At 37.6% G+C, this 26406-nt stretch overlaps 1 protein-coding gene and 1 non-coding gene across 9 annotated transcripts; both read left to right on the forward strand.

Annotated features, from left to right (window-relative positions):
* The first annotated feature begins 1531 nt into the window (after window positions 1-1531).
* Window positions 1532-7175, forward strand: LOC141707417 (uncharacterized). Of its 8 annotated transcripts, none has more exons than XR_012569050.1 (9): window positions 1532-2396; window positions 3150-3579; window positions 3654-4539; window positions 4630-4945; window positions 5662-5785; window positions 5997-6094; window positions 6195-6285; window positions 6375-6428; window positions 6790-7175. XR_012569050.1 is itself a non-coding variant. In XM_074510572.1 (8 exons), the coding sequence occupies exons 4-7, from the start codon at window positions 4685-4687 to the stop codon at window positions 6252-6254; spliced, it is 543 nt and encodes a 180-aa protein (XP_074366673.1). In that variant the 5' UTR covers window positions 1533-2396; window positions 3150-3579; window positions 3654-4539; window positions 4630-4684; the 3' UTR covers window positions 6255-6285; window positions 6790-7175. The 8 variants fall into 8 exon arrangements, 1 of the variants encoding a protein (XP_074366673.1); XR_012569046.1 differs by having other exon boundaries at window positions 1534-2396; window positions 3150-3268; window positions 3459-3579; window positions 6195-6428; XR_012569047.1 differs by having other exon boundaries at window positions 1534-2396; window positions 3150-3268; window positions 3472-3579; window positions 6195-6428.
* Window positions 7176-23490: 16315 nt separating this feature from the next.
* LOC141709402 (small nucleolar RNA R71) lies at window positions 23491-23597 on the forward strand. Its single transcript, XR_012569980.1, has one exon. It is a non-coding gene; the product is annotated as a small nucleolar RNA R71 (small nucleolar RNA).
* The last annotated feature ends 2809 nt before the right edge of the window (window positions 23598-26406 follow it).

Below are 26406 nucleotides of genomic sequence, written 5' to 3' on the forward strand. Positions count from 1 at the left end.
TCGTGTACAAATCTAAACCCAAAAACAAGATCTACGACACATACATACATATACAACCAAAAACACATATCAAGAACACACCCCAGGCTCAACAACTTTTTACACTACCAAAAACCCATATTTTCGCAGATTAAATTAGCAAAATAGATGTTGCTTACACAAATCAAACACAAAGCCACTGCAAAAACCATACAAAACTCACACAACTACACAAATTCAAGGTCAAAACAACGAAATAGGTACAAAAACAATGGAGAATGGTGAAGCAACAACTCGCACAAAATGGTGACATGCATGGCACAAAATATAGCAAAAATGAAAGAAAACAAGAGATAAGAAAGAAGAATGAAGAACTTACAAGCGAACATGAGAAAAATGGGGGCTTCAATCTCGCAGAAATATTTCTTTGAAGGTTTCAATTTCTCAGTCTCTCTCTCGAAGGTCTTTATCGCGTAAAAGAAGAAAGAAACAAAGGAGGCTTGTATTTATAGAAGAAAAAAGGAAGAGTGAACAGTTTTCACAATAAAGAGGAGGACAGCGTGGCCACGTGGCAACCCCTAGTTGGTGCTCGCAAATTAACTGCACAAAAGTTATTACACACATGGCACGGTAATTATGGTGATGGTGCGCCTTTCAGCGAAGAAGGGGGGTGAAACGTCTCATGCACTCTGTCATGTATATTTATACACGCGTATATATTTATGAGTTCGGCTGGAATATCAAAGGTCTTTTGACATTCTGGATTTTCAGCATCAGCTTTTCAGAGTCCGGTCAAATCAAATGTCAGATTACCCTTATCCACCAAATCTTATCCAAAATTCAAATTTCAAATTAAATGACTAACCAAGTCAACCCCGGAGTCTTATTCTCATTAGACCCCGGGGTTAGGGGGGCAACAAATCAAATAAAACCCCTAAAAATTTTCTAAGTACTTCAAGGAATCCCACCTTGGATCCAAATCAAATGACTAACCAAGTCAACCCCGAAGTCTTACTCATATTAGACCCCGGGGTTACAGGGCAACAAATCAAATAAAACCCCCAAATTTTTTCCTTAGGCGTCGCGACACAATAATAACTAATCTACTCCCCCATCCGGGAAAACCCGCATAAGGGAGTGGGGGGCAAATGATAGCCTATATTAGTACAGGCCCGATAACAGAAGCCCGATGCCCAATAAGAAAAGCCCAGGAAGCACTCAACATTAACCCTGGAGAGCCCAAGATGCGTGGCAATATTACCACCGTCTAGGTACCCCGGATACAGAATATTCCTACGGTCCGGATTCCATAGCACACCGGCTCATTCTGAGCGTCCACACGTCATACAGTTCAAAAGACACACCTACGGTCCAGATCAAAAGGTACAAACCCCTGAACCCTAGTGGGAGGCCTATAAAAGGCAGGACAAAACTAAGGTTACAGTTACACTCTATCTCTCATATACACACATATACACACGGGGTACCCTCTATCTATCATATACACACATATACACATCACAATAAACTCGTATAATTTCTGTTTTGCCCCTTTCTCCTCCAAAACCCTTTCTCATTCTCACGCCCATAATTTCTATTTTGTCCCTTTCTCCTCCAAAACTCTTTCTCATTTTCAGGACGAGGTGTCGCGGGGACGCCACCCTTCTGGTTCTGTTTTGTAGGTTCACACCCTGCAGCTACGCCGGTCGCCGCCATTATTCCTGTCCAAACGGAAGGTAAATCCGGGGCCAGCAAGGACCGGGGTGAATCGGGATTATCAGCGCGAGCTTGATGTAAAGCACGTTACAGGTGATTCCAAACAAGGATTGGAGAAAGATCAATAAAAAGGAGTGTCATTGAACTCAACCTTCCTAGTACTTTTTTTATCTACTGGAGACGGCGTGACGATGTAAATGGCTTGATAGATTCCAATGAAAAAGAGAATGAGCACAATATGTCTTCCAGAAGATTACAAAATGAACATCACGATAGTAGAAGTTCAAGTTCGGAATTTATTGATTTTGGCAAACTAGAACGAGAGAAGGTGAGGAAGGTTTTCCAAGAATGGCAGAACAATGGCCTGAAAAACACACGCCCAATGATTCACATCCAAACAACAATTTAAAGGTGAAATGGCTTCATGAGGAGTATGAAAGGGATAGAATTGTACGGAAATGGGTAGAAAACACTACACAGCAGAGAGGCAATTATCATGGTGGCAGAGAAGGACAAGACGCGAAAACTGGTGCTCAAATTGTTCTTGTCTGTGAAGGATTATGCAGAAGGACACTCTCTAGGCCGGTAGACAGAATCTTCTTGATCTTCTGACGAGGGCTGAGGATGAAAGAAGAGGAGAACTTCAGGATTTGTTGAAACATTGGCATGTATCAGATTTTCCCTTTGGGAACCGTATTCAGGTTAGTTATGGTTAGATTTTCTATATTGCCACATTTGTTTTTATTGCAAGAATGTGATTTAGGATTTTGGATATATTAAAATTAAATTAATTATATTATTCAACATGTTCATTAGGGTCTTCGTAGACAACATTTAGAATGTCAAGTAGACTAGTACTATAAGTCTGTAATGAGAGGCGGTTACTTAGGTTGATCTTAAAACTATGATCTGTTTTTCCAAGGTATAAATTTAGTTAATCTGAGTTTGCAAGTTCCCAAGTTGTTAAAGAGTTCTATCAGAGGCTTGTTTCGTTCCCCTTTCACTGTATTATATTGTCAATGGGGTTGGTTGTGATCACTTTATTTTCTACTATGATAAAGTCATTGCAATTTCATTACTCCTCTGGTGTATTAGTTGTTACAAAGTATTTTTATAGTAATCTTTCAAACTATGTCAATACATATATCTTTGTGCTGATGATAGTAATGTTTGTTCTCAAATGTACTTCAGAAACAATATAGGGTTTAATTATCCTATTTGGATGTACAACCAAAAAAATGTATAGATTCACAGATAAAAGGTACAAATTGGACATGACATCTCAAATTATTGTGGAAGGTATTAACAATTAAATCTTGGCCTGTTTCTAAATAATAGGTACAAATTGGACATGGCATAACATGATATTTGCCTGAATTTTTTTGGTACTGTTGTGCTATATTTCATTATGCACAAGTATATTTCATGAATAACGGGGTGAAGTATCTTTGTAGTCAGTACTCAAAGGTAGATTCTTGAGGGGAAAAACATAATAACAGGATGAGAAACCTCCTCCTCTAGCAGCAAGTGAATTGGGCATATTAAGACAAAAGAAAACTGTAGCAGATTTAAGGTACTCACTTTCTTGTTATTCTGTAATAATTTCTATAAAAAAAATTATCCAGATTGGGGTCCTCGTATTACTGTTCAGTTTTTTCCTATAAATGATATATAAACAACTTCTGTCTGAGAAGATTGAAACTGATTTATGAAGGCACACATATAACCTCTGTTAAAAAATTTAAGTTCGAACTTGCACTTAGGCTAAAATTTCAGATAGAGTTTCACCATTCCATTCTGGTGTGCTTGATGGCGTAACGGGGAGGGGGCAAATCAAGTTATAAAGAAACAATATAGAGGCATCTCATCTTACCTAATTACCAGGTTTGGGTTGCCTTTCCAATGTGTGAAACATATGCCGGGGCTTGTTAATATTGACACATTTGCAAAATATGCAGGGAAGGATTTCTCTCATCCAAATTGTAAAACTTTGTTTGTGGTCCGGTTCACACTGTTCAGTCAGACACCATATCTCATAATGACATTCATTTTATAGAAATGAACCCACTCAAGCAAGTAGCTTGCAGGATACCGTTTCGGAAAAATTCTGTAGTCAGTCTGAGCCTCCTAGTGAGGCACATATACTAATATCTCCTATACAGAGGACTCAGAATGCGGTGTAAGTGAAGTTTTATATCAGCAAGAATCTGAAGCTTTGATTGGTGAAAGTCTCGTGGTTTTGAAAAGAGTGGACGGAAGCAACTATCATCCACTGTCGAATTTAATTTTTGAAGATTAATTGCATCTGCAAATTCACAAAAAAATAGTGCTGATGGAAGGTGGCTTGAAACTTTGGGCATTGAAAGCAGCGAGGAAGGTGCTTTGATGGAATCAGTTACTCAAGGTTCTGATTCGCAAAACAATCAAATAGATGCACCTAGTGCATCTGGCGACATAGACTGGTTAGAAGGGACCATAACCGAATGTATAAATTGGCAAAACATGTCTTGTGAATTAGAAGATTGGCAAGATTCAGTTACAGAAGACGGTGACATTGACTGGCGACAGTTAAGCAATGGTAACTATACTGGATGGAGACAAACTAGTGAAGATGGCAGTCTAAAGCAATATCACATGTCAGAAGCCAGCAACAATATCAGTTAACGACAACAAACATTATAATTTGGAGGTACCACAAGAAGAACGACATGATAATGCTTTACTTGACACTAGGAATGATTGGCCAAATGAACCTTTTGTCGAGGAAGTTACCCCAGTTTATACATCTCATTTCTCTGACAATGATAATGGACAGATTCTAGAGCTCAGACAACTTCTGAGCAGGTATATTACCTGATAACTAAAGCATGATATTTGTTTATCAGTCAGACTCATGAAAAGTGTGATGAATATTTTCACCATTTAAAAATGCAGGAGAAGGGTCTCAAATCTTTTTAGAAGTAATTTTCGAACAAGTTTAGAACGGTTAATGCAAACAAATGTGGAGAGGCAAGATCATGCCCCTATTAACCGGGAAGTAGAGGGAGTATCATCCTCTTCAGCCGCTGTTTTGGAAGAGAAGCAAGAGCAACAGACTGGACATCTGCGCATAAGCCACCCAGAAGATCTTCTGGGTACAACACTCCCAACAGTGATTCTCCGTCCACAGCAGGTCTCGTTTTCACAGACTATATGGAACCATAATGCTTACTTCCAGCAACAAGTGAACAGCCTGCAGCATTCCAAAAATGTGAGTTTGCAATTTCATATTTATAACTAGTTGTAGGCTGCTATTTCATTGTCCTGCACTAAAAAGTTCTTTAGTTTTTGTCATTGGTGGTAGATGCTATTTTGTTATGCTAGAAAATTTGGCCACTTAAATGTGACTGCTTAGTTATCCAATTTTGTGTTCCTAAATATAATTTTGTTTTAAAAGCTTAAGGTTCTATCATTTTAATTGTTGTTTAAGTTATAATAATTATAGTTTGTAAGAGTAACTCCAAGAGCTGCTTGCAAGACTCCTTATAAAAACTAATACTTAATGGGCTCCTAAGTTATTTTAGGGAGAGTTTAAGAGTATATAGGAGTTCATTTTTATCTTAATTTTGTTAAAATTTGACTTAGGAGCATGCATAGAGTGCCCATTAGAGTTGCTCTAACACAGCGTCAATTCGGTAGGATATTTGACTTCAACATCCAGTTTCTGTGTCTGTCACTGTTTGCATCTTATTATTAGCCTCTTCAAGCTACAATAGAATATAATATTATCGTTGGTTTAGATTCAACGTCAATTTCCTGTTTGTTTTTAAAAATATATCAAAAGATAGGGCTCAAATGCACAGTTCACATTGAAATAATATTATGTGTATGCTGAATAATGTTTACATCATAATATCCTATTTCAAATATCAAAGTCTCAAAGCAGGGCTACGAGATCATTAATGAGTTGAAAGTTGACATGAATAGGCTTTATCAGAGGATGGACAGCATGCAGAGGATGCTCGAAGCCTGCATGGTATGCAACTTGAGTTGCAGCGTTCAGTGAGACGGGAGGTTTCTGCAGCTCTTAATTGGAAATCAAGATCAGAAGGTAATTTAGCATCCTTTCTCCCATCTTATACTTTATTGTTCTTACTTTTATCTGGATTTCATTTCTAAGATGAACTGTTCTGGAGAAGGTCTAATATCATATAGGAGACGAGCACGATCTTTTAAATCAATTTTACTACTAGTTTTAGGTTCTACATATTTCATTTTCAAAAGAATTAACGATCACTGAGCGGGCTATTTCTTTGATGTAGATTGGAAATACTTGGTTCCTGATGAATCTAATTTGGAACATGTGAAAAATGGGGTTTGCTGCATATGCTGTGATGCCAAAATACTTTTTTTTGTACAGGTAAACCTAAAAAATTCCGAAAAAAATTAAGCCCTCCATTATCAATCTTACAATAAAATCTTGCTTTATGTTTCTAATATGAACATTTTTGCTATTACAGGTGTGGGCACATATGTGCATGCTCAAAATGTGCAGAGAAGCTGGCCGAGGGCAGAGATAGAAGTCCAATGTGCTGGGCACCAGTAATTGAGGTGATCCGTCCTTTTCCATACAGTAGTGCAGGGAGGCAAGAGTGTCAGTGTGAGAAAAAACACATAAAAATTGTTACCTGAATAAACAGGCATTGCAAGTGAACTAACACGATTGACAATTGACATAAACTTTTGACACACAGGTTAGTGTACTTAAAAATAGATGAGTAAACTATACAGAAGTGTGGCTCTGAACTTTGCCCGCTCTTTTATTTTGGTGGCTGAAATTTCAAATTTGCAATATAATGACACAATATTACTTTTATATTTCAAAAGTTTTGAAAATGACTCTTAGACACTTCTTAGAAGAGTTAAAGCAATATTTGAATAGTATATTACAAATTTGAAACATCGGCCAACAAAATGAAAGAGCGGGTAAAGTTCAACCACCACTTTGCAATTTATTTGATTTTCAATATATTGTTTGCACTGTCATTGCATTCATGAATTTGTGTTCGCAAATACTGAATACGTGGGTTTTCGTTTTCTTTTGTTGAGCTGCAGGACCATTTTATTAAACATATAAATGGTGAGGGCATATATTAATCCGATTCCACAAGTTTGTTTTCTTCTTCGCATGCAGTGGATACATTCAATTTCGAAGATGCTAGTCCAGTTCATATGAAATGCAGACTTGTTACCATGAGTCTGCTGTGGAAATGGTGGGATCATTTCATTTAGCCAACCGCCCTTATCTAGAATATTTGTTATTATAGTAAAAAATAGATTCTTAAAACAGTGCAGTTTGATTTTATTAATCTTATAAGTACTACAAGATTCGTCCCTTTGGGTTGAACATGTTAAATGGACTGCATGTCAATTCAAGAACGGCACTCTGTCTGAAATGTGTTTGGACTTTGGCATAATACGGACAAAATGCTTGTTGATAATGAATTTGGAAAATTTCTTTAATTAAATGAGCATTCATATTCCATGTTATACTTTTAACCGTTATTTTAAAACTCAGTCAACTCGAACGAATTCTTGGGTAAGTATTCAGAAATCGGAGGTGAACCGATTCGAATTTAAATGAGTACTCGATTAATTTCTCAGATATTATAAGTATTCGAAAAATCGATCGATAACTCGAATTTAAAAATAAAACTGAATAAATTCGATTTCCAAATTTTACAACCTAATATTACTATTCTGAATGCATCCGTACATAAAAAATTCACCATTTCCAATTTCAAAAATAAAAAAAAGACGAGTACTTATTCCGGGTCCAAATAAGTATTTGTTATTGTTAAACAATTGCGATGCTATCAGTTATCTAACGAGGTCCGAGGATATATATTTAAATAATTTTAGGAATACAAGTATTATTATTCTATAATGATAGTTCATTCCATCGATAAATTTGATAGCGCGTCCACAAATTTCTGGTCACCTAACACGCAGGTTTAAATAATTCAAACAAAATAAAGATAAATGTTACGGTGGAGTAGTTCATAAATCATAAGATATGTTCCTAGTTATATTCATAAAATAATCAAATTAATCACTGCTCTTAGTCTCTTACATACCAATTATGTGTGCAGCTCAATTCTATGATGCATTCAACTATTCGAGTAGGCCAAAGTTAAACCTTAAACATACATATGACAGCATAATTACTACTAATCAGGATTATATATCAGTAAACAACTCAAAGATTGATGCTTAACTTAATTATAAGCTATAAAGAGATAGGATTATGGGTACCTCTACATATATACTCCCTCTCTCGGTACCTTATCACTTTTCTCGTTTTATATGTCAGGACTGTTTATAATATTAATCTGTAAGAGTAGATCACGAATGATTTTGTTTGATTCATATTTATGAGTATTTTAATATGGTGAAATTTTTATATTTTATATTAGTACGTAGTTAAAAATATTAACTATCAAAAGTGTGCATCACAAACGTGATAAATGTAAACGAGAAAAGTATAAGGGACAAGGGAGTATATACCAATATACATAAATAAATAAATATTAATTAACCTAGGTTAATAGCCTCATCAACTCCATCACTTACTTTGGATTCTCCTTTCTTCACTCCATCACTTACTTTGGATTCTCCTTTCTTCATGGTTGCCTCAATCTTGGCACTGACATGAATAGAGAAGCTTGGGTATTTAAATTTCTGCACCCGGAAAAACCTTTCATCTCTTGCGTTTTTTCTTAACAGTAACGGAGACCCCAGAGACTTCATTAACAGTAGACGATGAATTTTCAAACAAAGATTCAACCTCCTCAGCACCTCCAACTGTATTTTCAAAGAATAATTTTCTCTTATGCGACAAACCTACTTGTTCTTCTGTTCTCTTGCGTGATGGAGCTGGCGGGCAACTCTGACATCCTGGAATCTTGTTTTCTTCTAAACATGGAGTTCTACAATCATCATCAGTTTTGCTTCTTTCGAGACCTTCTTTTTCTTCTTCAACATGGTCTTTCTTTACAAAATTTTCTTCGATTTTATCTTCTGGTTCATGACTATGATCTTCATGCTTGATTTGTAAAATATGATCACCATGGGTTTGGGTAGAATTTTCAGGAAGTTTATGATCCTCAGACATTCTGGTGGAGAAGATAGAAAAACTGTAGAATGGTTGAGAAATATAGCACAAGTCACAAGAAAAAAACAATAGGCGTAGCTTGTAAATATATTCTCTCTTATCTTTTCAAAAAAATGACATGTCGTGCATGTGTGTGTGATTGTTTATTTTTATCTTTTACTTCCCCAATGGATTAGTTAGAGATTAGCAGTAATATTATAGTTGATCATCTACATATTTCCTTATAAAATGAATGATACTATCTTCACAAATTATTAATGATACACGTAATTAGCAGTAAGTCCATCGCTCCGGGTATAACACGTAATTTGAACAAATAATTCTGAAAAAATGAATCATGAAAATAAGCTATATTATAAACTGGTAAGTAGAATATCTTATTATTACAATTTATGTATTAAAATTAAAATTACATGTTATGACTAATGATAGTATTTTTAGCGGACTGTGATTATTTATATAATTATGTCATTTATTTATGAACAGTTCACTGTATTAATTTAAATTAAATATATGCAGCTGCGTTGATAAATGTCACTTTGATTATGTTGGCTACCTACATGGAACAAAAACAAAATATAAGTCTATGCGATTTTATATCCCTCACCGATTTCTCACTTGTCTTCTTCCTCCTCACTGCATAGGATACCTCTTATATCTGCTTAAATTATTCTATATATTAAAACCATCCCAAACTCAATATATATTTTATATATAAGAGATTAATAATGAACTTAATAACAATTTCAAAAGATAGAACAATTTTATATTATAATAACGAATTGGAGACGAACATGTTGTCTCCGGCTCTATTACAGACCACGAATTAAAATGTTTGATTACTACATAGACATTCCCAGTCATTTTTTTTGGAAATTTCTTGTTTAATATTAATACATATGTGACATTTCACATAATTATTATTATACCTGCACAGAAAATAAAAGAGGATAACTATCCTTTTGGTCACATGTTCGAATTTCACGGGAGGAGAATTTATAATTATGCCTCCTACTACGGGTTACATACGATAAAAAAAATAAAAGAAATAAAAAAAAATAAAAGTTATTGTCTAATTTGATCGTCCAGCTTTATACTTTAATAAAATTTGGATTGATTTCTCAGACCGGTATAGATAGAAGGATCTACGGCATTTAACTATTTGAAATTGAAATTCTGATATGGAAGTCGAAATTCATCAAGCAAAATGTTTGACTAGCACGAGGGTTCATTTTCTCTTATCCCGAGAATTTTTTATAAAAAGTATTTAAATATAAGATTATAAATGATGCTAGTAAAAAAAAAGCGAGAATTTTTTAAAAGAAATACTATAAATCATATTAGTAAAAAAAAAGTGGGTGTTTGACATGTTTTTCAAAAAAAAATTCAATTTTTCATGTTTTTGTTTTGTGATTATAGGAGAGAATTTTAGAATACTAATTGAGTAGGAGAATTTGAAAATGTCTGTCACCTAATTTTTTTATTTTATTTACTTAATTTATATTTATTAATTACTTGCAAAAACATAATTGGAAAGAAATATTATAATTGGAAAATAAGTAGTAACATAATTTGCATAACAAAAATTGATTGGCGTAATTATAAATTTCAGTACTCAGTTAAATTTTTGACTGTGATTATAACTTTTTCTGTGGCTCCTACTATATTCCCCTGCAGAATTTGCCAATTTTGAGCTTTTGAAAAAGAAAAAAGGATCGCAAATTATGATTAGCTAAATAACTACTATAATTATCTATATTTGGCGAAAACTTGTGTTTTTTTCCTAAAAGCCGGAGCATTGGCATTTGTAAATTTGGGTATATCTCGTCAGTGAAAATATTTGAACACCTTGCACGGAAGCCCAAACATTGTTTGCTCATATGAAGCTAATGAGGCCATAATGAAGCCCTTATTTGATTCTATGCGGCCAACCATGTACTTTTGAATGTAACCTATAAAGTGTCCAGTGACATTAACATGGCTGTTTACAACGAGTATAAAGATAGAAGGTTAAGTCTCCTTTGGCGGTTGAGACTAGGGGAGAGCATGAGCCGGTTCGGCTGGATTTACGGATAAAATTGGAACCGCAATCATAATTTTTCGGTTTCTAAAATTGAAAACCGCAACTGCCAGTTCGGATTCGGTTTAAAAAAACCCGGTTCGGTTATAATCGGCTCAGTTTCGGTTATAAAACCGGCAAATATAAAAACAAAAAATAATATAAATTGAGAGTGATTAATACGCTTAATCTTGAGATTAATAAATATTACATCAGTAGAGTTCAACAAAAATAACAGAGTACATTATATTTTAATTTCCAACAGTGGGAATCGAAGTTGTCTTTCACAAAAGACAAGCTAAACAAAATATCCTACTATTGGATAATAAAAATCCTACTATTGGACTATTTGAAAAGGTCCTCTGGAAATAGATTGCAACATGTACCAACAACATCAGGAGGACACAACATCAGGAAGCCATAACATGACCAAAAAACTAGCTTGCTTAGCAAAAAAGATCAACAAAATCAATTAATCACTAGTCAGATTTAACTTATGCTACTCTGTACAAGACTACAAGTTATCCAATCAAAATGGGCGTAAATAGTGACTAGAAACTCATAATTTATATCTCATCACAGTTATATCTCATCTTTTACTTCAAAAAAAATGCAGAAAATAAGCAAAATCAGCCTGGCCTCAGATTGTGACTATAAAGTCTATAATGCAGAAACAATAAATTGTATATTTTAAGGAAAGAAACAATAACTACCAGACTACATATTCAATGTTTTCATAAACAATTTGAAAAGAACAGAACAAATGGACGAGGCTGATGCATTCTTTAGAAATACTACATCAGCGGGACTGATTGCAGATTGTGTAAGTTACACATCTCTAATTGATGGATATTTTAAGGCAGGAAAAGAGTCAGCTGCACTCGACATCGTTCAAGAGATGATGGAGAAAAATATAGGGTTTGATGTTGTTGCATACAATGTCCTAATTAACGGACTGCTTGGACTTGGAAAGTATGAAGTTCAGATTCTATATGCTGAAATGAGACAGCGGGGTCTGATACCAAATTCTGCTACATTTAACACCATGACCACTGCTTACTGCAGGCAGGGTAAAGTTGAAAGTGCTCTTAATCTTTTGAGTGAGATGGATAAATTTGGTCTGTCTTATAATTATGTTACCTATAATACTCTTGTGAAAGGGCTTTGCGAAGCCTCTCAGATTGATGAAGCAATGAAATTTTTAAGCAAAATGCAAGATATGGGTTTAAGACCCACTACAACTGCACATAACTACAAATGCAAGATATGGGTTTAAGACCCACTACAACTACAAATGCAAGATATGCAAGATATGGGTTCAACATATATTCATATATAAAAACCTCTCCAACTGTTTGATGTCGAGTTTCTTCTTGCTGATGAGCTCCTTCTTCAGAAATTTCATTCCCGACCATTTCGTCGTTATCGGACTAAGAGAGTGAGAGAGTAGAGATTACCACCAGTGAATGACCTAATCCTAAATGAATCTGCAATCGCAATTGAAGATGGCTGATTTTAATTTGGTATGGGCTCAGGCCCAGTAACTTGTAAAGGCCCATTGTAAGTCTTAACAAAAATTACAGATTAATTTTATTATATGATTATAATATTATAATTTTTAAAAAATTCATAAATAATATACGTATTATATATATAATATAATATTTATTTATTAATATTAGTAGCCAGTTCAGTTCAGTTTTTATCGATTCGGTTAGAAGGTATAACCGGAACCGAACCATTTAAATCGGTTCGATTTTTTAATTTTTGATTTTGGTTCCAGATCGGTTTTTTTTCGGTTCGTTTTTTCCCGGTTTTCTTCGGTTTCGATTCGGTTTCGGTTTTAAATCAGTTTTTGCTTAGCTCTAGTTGAGACTACGTGTGTTCTGCAATTTGGACGAAGAGTTTTGGTCACACCTATATTTCCCCTGTCCGTATTTTGACCTCATTAAAAGGATTTTTTCTTAAAAGTTTGCTAATTGTTGTACCAGAAAATTGACATGTGCTCTGCACTGATCCATTACAATAATTGTTATTATTATTAAGCTAAAATAATTGGATCCGAAAATATAGCCGAGCTCTCGTACCGGTATATCGACCATACACCATGTACCGTTATATTGATAAAGACCTCACTAGCTCACATGTGAGAATATATCAATGAGAGGAGTCCTCATATTATATTACCAGGTACAACAAGCGAGTTGCCCCCACATCAACAATAGGGTAATCATGCCCCCATATCAACAAGAGGAGAATTCTTACCTCATATTTTAAAGAGACTTGAAGAGACAGATAAGACTCCCCACTCATATGTCAACCGCATAGGAGATATAATTACAACGATATATGACTACATGATCCTATTGGGGCACATCATGAACATTTTGTGGGACTATATTACGCTTGAAAGGACCTCTTCGAATTCAACACTACTTACATATTTATGAGACCACATCACATGACCAGACTCTAAGGGGTCGCATGTGAGGCCTCTAGGTGTTCATGTGCCTCAACAACGAGATATCTTCGCCTGATGCTATGGCAGCCTATTACAACCTAGTTGTGCTTGAGCTCGTCTAGGTAACTTGTCCTTTAAGAATTAGGTGTGTCTTGAACCCCTATAAAAGGGTACGTAGGCCTCTTATTTACGGACGATTAATAGTATGAAATAAGATAGAAAAATCAATTTCTCTCTTGCATTCTTCAAATCAACGAACAAGATCAGCTACAAAATCCATTAAAATACGTTCCGTATTCTTCGTGTTTTTAGCAAAATAATCATATTTTGCTCCCTGATTTCAGCAAACCTCCAAAGTATTGTTATACCAAATTCTCCTTATAACATCTGGTGCTAGAAGGAGGGCATTTTTCATCAATTGGGAGAAAGATGACTAATTTAAACATCGCAAGGGTACGAACCTGGAAGTGGAGATTGAGTCGCCTGATGGTCATCCTCCGAAGAGTCTTGAACGCCCCCTCAGCAAAAAGACTCTCGACGCGAAAATTCCAACTGTGAAGACCCTGTTAATCACAGGGCCTCCACCTATAAGTTCCTCTAAGGGCCCAAACGACTTAGATGACCCAAAGTCGACAGGTGGAGGGACACCCCCCACTCCATCAATAGGAAATAAGGAGGTCCTCAACTATCTGGAACGAATAGGGGCGAAATTGAAGGACATGGGTAAGCGAGTGGGAAGGGTGAAGCAAGGCCATAACATCTCCAAAAAGAAGAAAAATTAGAAAGGAAAGAAGTTTGTAAAGGGTGCTAAGGGTGGTAGCACAAAGAAAAAGTTAATTGATAATTTCAATGGGAGAACTGAAGGCGAGACCCTAGAAATAAACGGGGCTGAGGAGAAGAAAGGAGAGGAGTAGCAAGGCCAAACCTCATCTGAGCTTAGGCCAACCAGTGTCCTTAATAGGATTGGTGTGCAACTCACTGAACATGATTTGAGGCTCAAATTGGAGAAAATGAAGGCTGAGATATAGAAAAGGGGACCCCCGAGTCACGACCATAGTTCAGAGCGACCCCCCTCTCATCGAGAAGGCGAGCGGTCCTCCCAACGTGACCCGGAGCGATTCATGCCCAAGAAAAAGGACCCCTTACATGATTGTTAGGGCTAGAAGACACACTAATATTCATGCAAGTATACGTAATCGCAAGTAATATAGAATTAATTCTAGTTCGTTCCCACAGGGACCGGTTTAAGTTAATTTTAATCAATGTACTTATGCAACAATGGTATGGTCATTATCCAATGCTAAGACAAATTACAAATTGGGGTTGTTAACTACAATTAACTAAGAGATTATACTAAGGAACATTAACTAAGAGAATAAAGAGAGTTGAATCCTATATGACACAAACATGGGATTCTAACTTCATTAAATACTTCATTCAATAGCATTTTCGTTCTTAACCTTAACATGCAATGGTGATGACACTAATCAAATAACACGAAACTGATAAATACCAACTTTCGTTGTACGAATACCATACTACCAGACATCCACAAAAGAGATAGAAGCTGAATAGACACCAATTATATTGAGACCCTATATGTCTATAGAATTTGACAACATAACGGTTTAACATACAAGTTATCTATCATGATTACATAGGGCAAGTAAGATGGTTAAAATTACCTACGAATCATGCATATCAAATACATGAACCTATGCAAGCATGATAAGTTCTAAACCCCTAAGTTCACTTTCGCTTCATTAGAGATTAACACGCTATCTTATAAGTTCACGAAGCTCATAGGACGAATAAACACAACCAATACTAGGATTTCATACAATCACCACTCACCAAGGCATCGAAACGAATTAACTAAAGAAATCCATAAATAAATCCGCTAGTATCCAAAGTTATAACTTAAAACAAAGAATCACAAGAATAAACTAGATCCTCTTGGCCTTGGTTGATTTGTGCACTACGGTCTTCTTACGCCTTCTCCTTAAGCTCTGGTACGTCTTGTTATGAAAAAGGAACATAAATTATATTTATATAGCAGCCCATGCAGATTAGAAGTCTTCTGGATTAAAAATTAGAGTAGAAACAAGATTCTTTGAATTTGACCCGGCGCGGGCGCACGCTTCACTAACGCGGGCGCGCTGACTCTCTGGAAAAAATTCTGACTTCTTCTTTTCTTGTTGGTTGAGTTGGTCTTTTCACGAGCTTTTAGTCTAGACACCATATTTACACCAATTTAGCATCAAAACAATGCTAGATCACCTGACTTCTCAATATAAGCCTGAAATGCAAAATACTACAAAAACACGTTAAAAACACCAACAACTTGAGTACAAAACACCAATTCAAAGCTTTACGGAGCGTTATAAGATGACATAAATTCCACTCAACATACCCCCAAACTTGAATCGATGCTTGTCCTCAAGCATAAACAGACTCAAAGAACAAGAAATAAAATTGCATGAATCTAAACTATATGAATGCAACGATCCCCATAGAATAACTAAACCAATCAACAAGCAACATCTCAAAAAATGCAGTTATTCGCACAAAGATCAATTAAATCCCACAAATCAACTTACAAGCCAGACACGTGCGTGTGTGCAAATGCTTACAGATATACTATCACAACTAGATCAATAATCATGACTCACTACTCATCAAGGCAATCACAAGGTTATAACTAGAATAAAAGCTAAACTCAAAATGACTTATAACACTTCAACTTTTAAATCGGAGTTTTACAAGGATTCATGCTTTTATTCACAACACATAAACAACACAAATATGTTTATTTGATTGTGCAATGAGTGAGGTCCACAAAAGGCTTATACAATAATACCCATGTAGCGAGCGTTAGGCTAGTGGATCCCAGACTATAAAAGCCTTAGGTCACTAGGCACAAAGTCCCCTATGAACTTAATAACCCGAGTACTAAAGAGCCCACTCATGATCAATTATGCATAAACACATTTTTTTCATATTTTTTTCTCTCTTTTTTCACATATTTCTGAACGAGTGTGTTTCGCTCCATCTCGCTCAACCCTAGACTACTCATATAAAATGAGCCGGCTACTAGCCATTTGAAACCTAGCCACAATAACTAGCAATGATATCCAATTTTCTCCAATTTTTAAATATCCATGTTATTTTATCATTAAGAAAATATCCCAAATTCTAAATATAAACAAGTGATTAAACCTTGACAAACAAATAAACCATGACCATGATCTAGCACTCAAACAACCTATAAGACTCTGGGAAAAACAATTGTCTCTAGCATGCAAATCAGTTCAATAAGACTTAACATCACTAAACACGACATCACTACACTAGCATCAATATCACAAATCAATCGAAAAAATCATCTAAGGGATCATGTTATAATGCAAATGCATGAAATTATATGAACAATCTATCATACAAAAATAAAATAAAAACTACAAAAATATAAAAAACTACTACATGACAAATATGCAACTATATGAACTAAACTAGTATGAATATGTAAACTCTATGTGACTCACACAAAACACATAATCCTTAACTACTACCTCCAAACTTAAAATATTCACTGTCCTCAGTGAAGGTAATAGCAAGGATTCAGGAAAACCTACTCAGAATCAGGGTCATCACCCTAAAGGGGTGGTGTGTCAGGAGTGTATGGAGGCGGATATACAGAATCCTCACCGAATACTGGCAACTGAATGTCAACTCCTGTGGCTCTGAATGCAGTCCCCAATGTCTGGGTAAGGTCCTTTGCAAAGTGACTATGGATGTCATGCATCGCATCCATCCTCCTTAAAAAACGCCTATACTGCGCTGAACTCATCCCAGCACTGCCCTGTGCTTCCTCCTGCTGCTGCTGCGATCCCGAAGGACCGACCTCTCCCAACTCAGCTCTCCAAGCTGCTCTACTCGCCTGCGTCGTGCCACCAGCATATGCCTGAGGAACTGGCCTTCCACCTGGCAGATGATCATAAGAGTATTCAAGCCCCTTAGGATTGGGCTTCCCACCATACCACTTCTCATATTTAACAGTGTCGAACTATCAATCGGGGCACTCGGGAGCTGCAGCTGCTCATGTGCGGGCCAATGAACTCCAACCGCCTCACACAGCTTCGTCACAATGGACGCATAGGGTATAGAACCCGTAGTACTCCCTCGCAAGAACCTCAGAATACCCTGATGAATCACCGTCCCATGATCCATATAGTCTCCCTGAAGAATACCCCACAACAAATGTGCACGCTCTACAGTAACATCATGTACGTGAGAAGATGGCATGATGTTAGCACAAATAAAAGAATTCCATGCACGTGCAAACCTGTTCATGCACGATGCATGGAAAGTGGAATACTCGTTCGTGCCCTTCTTGAACTTCCAATGAGTCTCAGTCACACATAGGGTAGCAACAATCAAATCTAAGTTAAGCTCCTCCGGAGTCTTCTCATTCCAATTCTCCTGTTCCGGCCTCCTCTCGGGATGCTCAATCGCCCTACGAATAGCCTTAGCACTATAATCCACCGTCATCCCCTAACCACCGTGAACCCGTTCATCTCCACCTTAGCATTCGCGTAGAACTCACGCACCACACTCATGGGCACAACAGCGGGTGTCTCATAAAAAGCAACCCAGCCCATCTCCCAGATCATCTCCAACAACTTACCATCTTTCCCCGATGGCAGAAAACCACGCTTCTTGGCTATAGGCTTCGAAAGAAGCCTCGCATACTCCACTTCAGCCTCGAAAGTTGAAAACCTGGGCCTCACACCACCCACACTCGAAAAATCAGTGTTGCTACTGTTAACTTGGGTTCATTATCTTTTTGGTGCCATTGAGATTGAATAAGCTTGAGAGAATAGAAGTTTGTAAGAGAGATTTGTGTGTTTGAGAGTTTGAGAAGTGATAGAGGAGTTTGTGTATAAGTGTATGTATATATAGGAGATTGGGAGAGATTAGTTATGGAAAAGGAGTGGGAATTAATTTTGGGAATAATGGGTTTGATTTGGAGAGGGAAATTTGGGATGTGGAAGAGTAAAAATCGGGTTTGAATTGATTTTGTATTGAAGTCCCCGATTTTCTGTTATTTTGCTGCCTTACATTTCCCCGCCTGGCAGCGCGGGTGCGTCATACTACTAGAAAACCAGCGTGGCCGCCCCCGCATGCCAGCGCGGGCGTGACGTGCTACTAACTTTTCAATGCGGTCGCTCCGCTTCTCAGTACGGGCGCGCCGTGCTACTGTAGTTGGCACTGAATTTTTCTGTTTTTCTGATTTTTTTGTATTTTTCTCCTTTTTTTCCTTCTTCCTCTATCTACTAATATACAACAAACGTGGCTTTCCTCCCAAGAAGCGTTTGGTTTACGTTGTTAGCTTAACATAGAATCTCGAGATCAAGTAAATAATAGAACGATACTAACCACCTCACAGTTTGCCGTATCCCCATAGTAGTGCTTCAACCTCTGTCCATTCACTTTGAACGCTTGGCCTGGATCATTCTCAAAAATCTCCACAGCTTTATGCGAAAACACAGTTTTGATTATGAAAGGCCCAGACCATCTCGACTTTAATTTTCCAGGAAAAAGACGGAGACGAGAGTTGAACACAAGAACTTGTTGCCCCGGTACAAATGATTTAAGCCCCAGTCCCCTATCGTGCCACCTCTTGACTTTCTCCTTGTATATTTTATTGTTTTCATATGCTTGAAGCCGAAATTCGTCGAGTTCATTCAATTGAAGTATTCTTTTCTTACCAGCTGCATCCAAATTAAGGTTCAACTTCTTCAAAGCCCAATACACTTTATGTTCGAGCTCCACAGGAAAATGACACCCTTACCATAAACCAACTAAAACGGTGACATGCCAAGTGGAGTCTTGTATACTGTTCTATACGCCCAAACAGCTTCATTAAGCTTCAAATACCAATATTTCCTTGATGGACACACCACTTTCTCTAAAATACGCTTGATCTCTGTGTTAGACACTTCAGCTTGACCATTAGTCTGAGGATGGTATGCTGTAGCAATGCGATGATTCACATTATACCTTTTCATCGTAAGAGTGAACTTGCGATTGCAGAAATGCGATCCCTCATCACTGATTATGACTCTTGGAGTCCCAAATTATGTGAATATCTGCTTATAAAGAAAATTAAGCACTACCTTCACATTATTTGTCGGCAAAACTTTAACTTCAACCCATTTCGACATATAATCGACCGCCAACAAGATATATTGATTATTGCAAGATGAGACAAACAGCCCCATGAAGTCGATTTCTCAAACATCAAAGACTTCAACCTCGAAAAGTACATTAAGAGGCATCTCATCCCTTCTAGACATATTACCCACATGCTGGCATTGATCACACTTCAAAATAAAGTGATGCGCATCCTTAAATAATATAGGCCAGAAAAATCCCGCTTGAAGGACAAGAGCCGCTGTCTTCTCTCTACTATAGTGGCCTCCATAAACAGTCGAATGACAGTCTCACGGGATCCCCCCGTTTCGCTATACATGATACATCTCCTGATGATTTGGTCAGCTCCTTGCCTAAACAAATATGGTTCATCCCACATGTACCACTTCACCTCATGAAAAACCTCATTCCTTTGAGCATAAGACAAGTCTGGAGGCATGATATTACTCACAAGGTAGTTCACAATGTCTGCAAACCATGGTTCTTCTTCTTGTACACCAAACAGCTGCTCATCGGGAAAAGACTCATTTATTAATATCTTATCTTGTGAAGTTGCACTTGGATCTTCCAAACGCGAGAGATGATCAGCGACTTGATTCTCAGTACCTTTTCAGTCCTTGATCTCTAATTCAAATTCCTGAAGCAAAAGAACCCATCTAATCAATCTAGGCTTCGAGTCCTTCTTCGAGACAAGATATCAAATCACAGCATGATCAGTGAAAACTGTCACCTATGTCCCAAGCAAATAAGATCGAAACTTCTCAAAATAGTAGACAATGGCCAAAAGTTCTTTCTCAGTAGTAGTGTAATTCAGTTGAGCACCATTGAGGGTCTTACTTGCATAGTAGACCACATGAAATATGTTGTTCTTCCTCTGCCCAAGAACTGCTCCAACTGCATAGTTACTTGCATCACACATTATCTCAAAAGGTTCAGTCCAATCAGGTGTAGTTATGACAGGTGTCGTGATCAAACTCTTTTTCAAGAACTCAAAAGCAGCTAGGCACTCGTCATCAAACTTGAACAGAACATCCTTCTCCAGAAGATTGCACAAGGGTTTAGAGATTTTAGAGAAATCCTTGATGAACCGCCTATAGAAACCCGCATGACCAAGAAAGCTGCGAACTCCCTTGACATAAATTGGTGGAGGAAGATTTTTAATGACCCCCACCTTGGCTTTGTCCACTTCAAGATCTTGACTAGAGACCTTGTGACCATGAATAATGCCCTATCGCGCCATAAAGTGACATTTTTCCCAGTTGAGAACTAGATTGGTCTCAACACACCTTTTAAGAACTGCGCCAAGATTTTGTAAGCACTCATCAAAAGAATCACCAAACACAGAGAAATCATCCATAAAAACCTCCACATTCTGACCAATCATGTCAAAGAATATAGGCATATGCATCTCTAAAATGTGACAGGTGCTCCACACAAACCAAAAGAAACTCTTCTAAAGGAGAAAGTACCAAATGGATAAGTGAAAGTATTCTTTTCCTGATCCTCTGGAGTGATACAAATCTAATTATAGCCCGAATAGCCATCCAGAAGACAATAGTACTCATGCCCATCCAATCTGTCAAGCATCTGATCAATAAAAGGTAGAGGGAAGTGATCCTTTCTCTTGGCCTTGTTCAGCTTCCTGTAGTCCATGCAAACTCTCCACCCCGTGACTGTTCAAGTAGGAATGAGCTCATTCTTCTCATTAGCAACAACAGTGATACTTCCTTTCTTTGGCACACATTGAACTTGACTCACCCAAGAACTGTCAGAAATGGGATAGATGATCCCTGCATCTAGCCACTTGAGAATTTCCTTCTTCACAACTTCTTTCATGATTGGATTGAGCCTTCTATGTTGCTCAACAGTAGGCTTGCTACCTTCCTCTAGCAGAATTTTATGCATGCAATACGAAGGGCTGATTCCCTTAATATCTGTTATAGTCCATCCAATTGCCGATTTGAACTCTCTCAGAATTCTTAAGAGTTTTTCCTCATCACTACCTGAAAGGTCAGATGCAATAATCACAGGAAAAGTAGATGTATCACCTAAAAAAAATACCTTAAGTGTTCATGCAATGGTTTAAGCTCAAGTGTAGGAGCTTCCTCAATAGATGGCTTGAGGCGCTTTGGAGATTTGTTCAGCTCCTCCATTCCAAGAGATTCAAAATGCGTATCCATCTTCCGCTTCCAGGGAGAAGCATTCAGATATTGCAACTACTCATCATCTTTTTCATATTCACTATCTAAATTCCCCAACAAAGCCTTTTCTAAGGCATCAGACCTTAGCAATTGATCAAATTCTGAAGTGACCACATAATCGACCAACTCCACCTTTAAGCACTCCTCATTTTCCGTAGGGAATTTCATTGCATTGAACATATTAAAAGTAACATCCTGATCCAGCACTCGTATAGTAAGCTCACCCTTCTACACATCAATCAAGGTTCGGCCAGTATCCAAGAATGGTCTTCCCAAGATTATGGAAATCTTCTTATCCTCCTCAAAATCAAGAATTACAAAATCAGCAAAAATATGAGTTTATCAAATTTGACCAAAACATCCTCCACAATGCCTTGTGGGTATGTAATCGATCGATCAGCCAACTGCAAGGTCATATAAGTAGGCTTTGGATCAGGTAGGTCCAACTTCTTGAAGATTGACAAGGGTATCAGATTGATGCTAGGTCTCAAGTCACATAAGCATTTGTCAAATGAAACTTTTCCAATGGTGCAAGGAATAGTGAAATTTCCAGGATCTTTGAGCTTCGGAGGCAACTTCTGTTGCAGCACAACACTGCATTCCTCTGTGTGAGCAACGGTCTCTAAGTCATCAAGCTTCACCTTCTGAGAGAGAATACCTTTCATAAACTTCGCATAACTAAGCATCTATTCAATAGCTTCAGCGAAAGGTATGTTGATATGAAGTTTCTTGAACACCTTCAGAAACTTCTCAAACTACTTATCTAGCTTTTTCTTCTGCAGCCTCTTAGGAAAAGGAGGTGGAGGATAGATCTGCTTCTCCCCTGTATTACCCTCAGAAGGAGTGTGTTCAATAGTAGTCTTCCTTGGTTCCACTTCTGCTTCCTTCTGCACTTCTTCTTCAGCCATAGCTTCTTCTTCCGAAATTTGGGATTTTTCGGGATTTGCAACCTTCCTAGACCTCAATGTAATTTCCTTAACCTGCTCCTTAGCTTCCCTCTTTCCTGGTACTTCAGTGTCACTAGGGAGTGTACCAGGTTGACGATTTAGCAGGGAATTGGCAATTTGTCCAATTTGATTTTCCAAAGTCTTGATAGAAACCGCTTGGCTCTTACACATGAGCCTCAACTCCTCCAATTTAGATTTTTCATTAGACTGTTGCAGCTGGAGTTGTTGTCTTGGTGCATATTGTGGTTGCTGAAAACCCGGAGGGTTGTACTGCTTTGCTGGATACTGATGATAAGGCTGTTGAACCGCATTCTGAGAATTGCTCCAACTAAAGTTAGTATGATTGCGGTTGTTAGGATGATAGGTGGCTGGCACAGGCTGCTGGGACCTCTGAAAGTTGCTCACGAACTGAGCTGATTCACTAGAAATAGCACACTGCTCCGTCTCATGGGCACCAGCACAAAGCTCACAGACACTAGTGATTTGATTAACTCCATAATTAGCCAAAAAATCCACCTTCGTTGTCAAAGCTTTAAGCTGAGCAGCTAGCTGCATCTAACTCCAGAATTCCTGCTACCTTGCCCTGAGATAGTCTTTGAGTAGGATTCTGGTATTCATTCACAGCCATCAGTTCAATCAATTCATAAGCTTCATCATAGCTTTTAGCCCACAAGACTCCTCCTGATGCTGCATCAAGAATGGGTCTTGAAGTAGCACCCAAACCATTATAGAAACAGTTAATGATCATCCATTCAGGCATCCCATGATAATGACACTTTCTTAGCATCTCATTGTAGCGATCCCAAACATCACATAAAGATTCTCCAAATTGCTGAGCAAATTGAGTAAGTGCGTTTCTGATTGTCGCAGTCTTCGCCGTAGGAAAGAATTTAGTTAAGAATTTTTGAGCAAGATCCTCCCAATTGGTGATAGACCCTGGTGGTAGAGAATGTAACCAACACTTCGCTTTATCCCGCAGAGAGAATGGGAAAAGCCTCAACTTTATAGTATCTTCAGAAACTCAATTGAACTTAAAAGTGTCGTAGATCTCGATAAAATCTCTGATGTGCATGTTGGGGTCTTCTGTCGAAGAACCCCCAAATTGAACTGAATTCTGTATCATCTGAATCATGCTCGACTTGATCTCAAAGGTATTAGCCGAGATGGCTGGTCAAACAATGCTAGATTGAATATCATTTATCTTCGGTTGAGAGTAATCCATCAAAGCCTTCAGATTTGCTTTTGGTTCTCCCATTGCACTAAGTGCTTCTTCTTCAACTTTCTCCTCGACAAGAACTTCCTCGAAAACACCCTTAGCTCCTACAACTTCTTCCTCAGCTTGATCCAGTGTTCTCTTACGAGACCGAGAACGCGTATGCATACACGCTCGCTAGAGTACCTGAAACACGTCAAGGAAATAAGTAAGTAACAATGTCTGAGTCAATGAACTTTAACGGCCAATGATAAAAACACATAAACTAAAAATTAACCACGAGTCCCCGGCAGTGGCGCCAAAAACTTGTTAGGGCTAGAACACGCATTAATATTCAAGCAAGTATACGTTATCGCAAGTAATATAGAATTAATTCTAGTTCTTTCCCACATGGACTGGTTTAAGTTAATTTTAATCAATGTACTTACGCAACAAGGGTATGGTTATTATCCAATGCTAAGACGAATAACTAATTGGGGTTGGTAACTACAATTAACTAAGATATTATACTAAGGAACATTAACTAAGAGAATAAAGAGAGTTGAATACTATATGACACAAACATGGGATTCTAACTTCATTAAATACTTCATTCAATAGCCTTTTCATTCTTAACCTTAGCATGCAATGGCGATGACACTAATCAGATGACACGAAACTGATAAATGCCAACTTTCGTTGTACGAATACCATACTACTAGACATCCACAAAAGAGATATAAGCTGAATAGACACCAATTATATTGAGACCCTATATGTCTATAAAATTTGACAACATAACGGTTTAACGCACGAGTTATCTATCATGATTACATAGGGCAAGTAAGATGGTTAAAATTACCTACGAATCATGCATATCAAATACATGAACCTATGTTAGCATGGCAAGTTCTAAACCCCTAATTTCACTTTCACTTTATTAGAGATTAACACGCTATCTTATAAGTTCGCGATGCTCATAAGACGAATAAGCACAACCAATACTAGGATATCATACAATCACCACACACTAAGGCATCGAAACAAATTAACTAAAGAAATCGATAAATAAATCCGCTAGAACCCCATGATAACGATTAGCCCATAATCGGACTCATCATCATCGTGGGTTCCGATGAAAGCATGGTATAATAAACATAGTCTTTATACTGAATAAATAATAAACCAAGTACGAAATAAGAGTGTAGGTTCACAAGCAAGAAAACTAGCATCCAAAGTTACAACTTAAAACAAAAAATCACAAGAATAAACTAGATCCTCTTCGCCTTGGTTGATTTATGATCTACGGTCTTCTTACGCCTTCTCCTTAAGCTCTGGTACGTCTTATTATAAAAAACGAACATAAATTATGTTTATATAGCAGCCCATGCAGATTAAAAGTCTTTTAGATCAAAATCAGAGTTAAAACATGATTCTTTGAATTCGACCCGGCGCGGCCGCGCGCTTCACCAGCGTGGGCGCGCTGTACTTCTGCAATCCTAGCACGACCGCGCGTTACTACAGCACGGGCGCTGACTCTATGGAAAAATTTCCGACTTCTTCTTTTCTTGCTGGTTGAGTTGGTCTTTTCACGAGCTTTTAGTCTAAACACTATCCTTACACCAATTTAGCATCAAAATAATGCTAGATCACCCGACTTCCTGATGTAAGCCTGAAATGTAAATTACTACAAAAACACGTCAAAAACACCAACAACTTGAGTACAAAACACCAATTCAAAGCTTTACAGAGCGTTATAAGATGACATAAATGCCACTCAGCAATGATGATGAGGGGCACTCCAATGCAACTCTGCTAAGCCTCCCAGCAAGGCTCCTCCTATTATAAAGATCGGAGGTTTAAAGATTGAGGAACTTAATGCTCCATGCTCCCATGTGGCCACTCTGGCCAATATCAGGCAGATGGAGGGTGAAACGCTTCAAGATTACTTCATAAGTTTCAATTCAGAAGTCCCCCAAGTGAGATATGCAATTAAGGAAGCTATCAATTTTTTTTCTAATTGTTGGGCTCAGGGAAAGAACGAAATTCTAGAAGCATATGCAAGCACAAACTCCCTTTACTCTTGTTGACTTTCATGCCCAAGCAGAATCCTTCAAGTGGGTAGAAAACTCTATGCGGGATTTGAAAAAGAGTGGAGGCAGCAACAACAGTAACAGTAAGGGGAAGGGAAGTAAGAGAAAGATGTCCTGAAGTCCCAAAGGAAATGGTAGAGGTCACAGTGAGAGCCCTAAAAGGGACCGAAGCACAAGGGATGGGACCCCACAATAAGGAATGACGGGGTACAGGAGAGAGCCCACCCACACTCTCTTGGTCACTTCCATTGAACACATATATGTCATAAATATGAATAAGGGCATGTTCAAGAAGCCTCCTCAAAAGAATAGATTCAGAACCAAGGACACCAAAAAGTATTGCACTTTTCATGAGCAGACAGGGCATGAGACCGCAGATTGTTGGCAAC

The sequence above is a fragment of the Apium graveolens genome, chromosome 2 (genome assembly GCF_009905375.1).
Source record: "Apium graveolens cultivar Ventura chromosome 2, ASM990537v1, whole genome shotgun sequence".
NCBI classification, from domain to species: Eukaryota; Viridiplantae; Streptophyta; class Magnoliopsida; order Apiales; family Apiaceae; genus Apium; species Apium graveolens.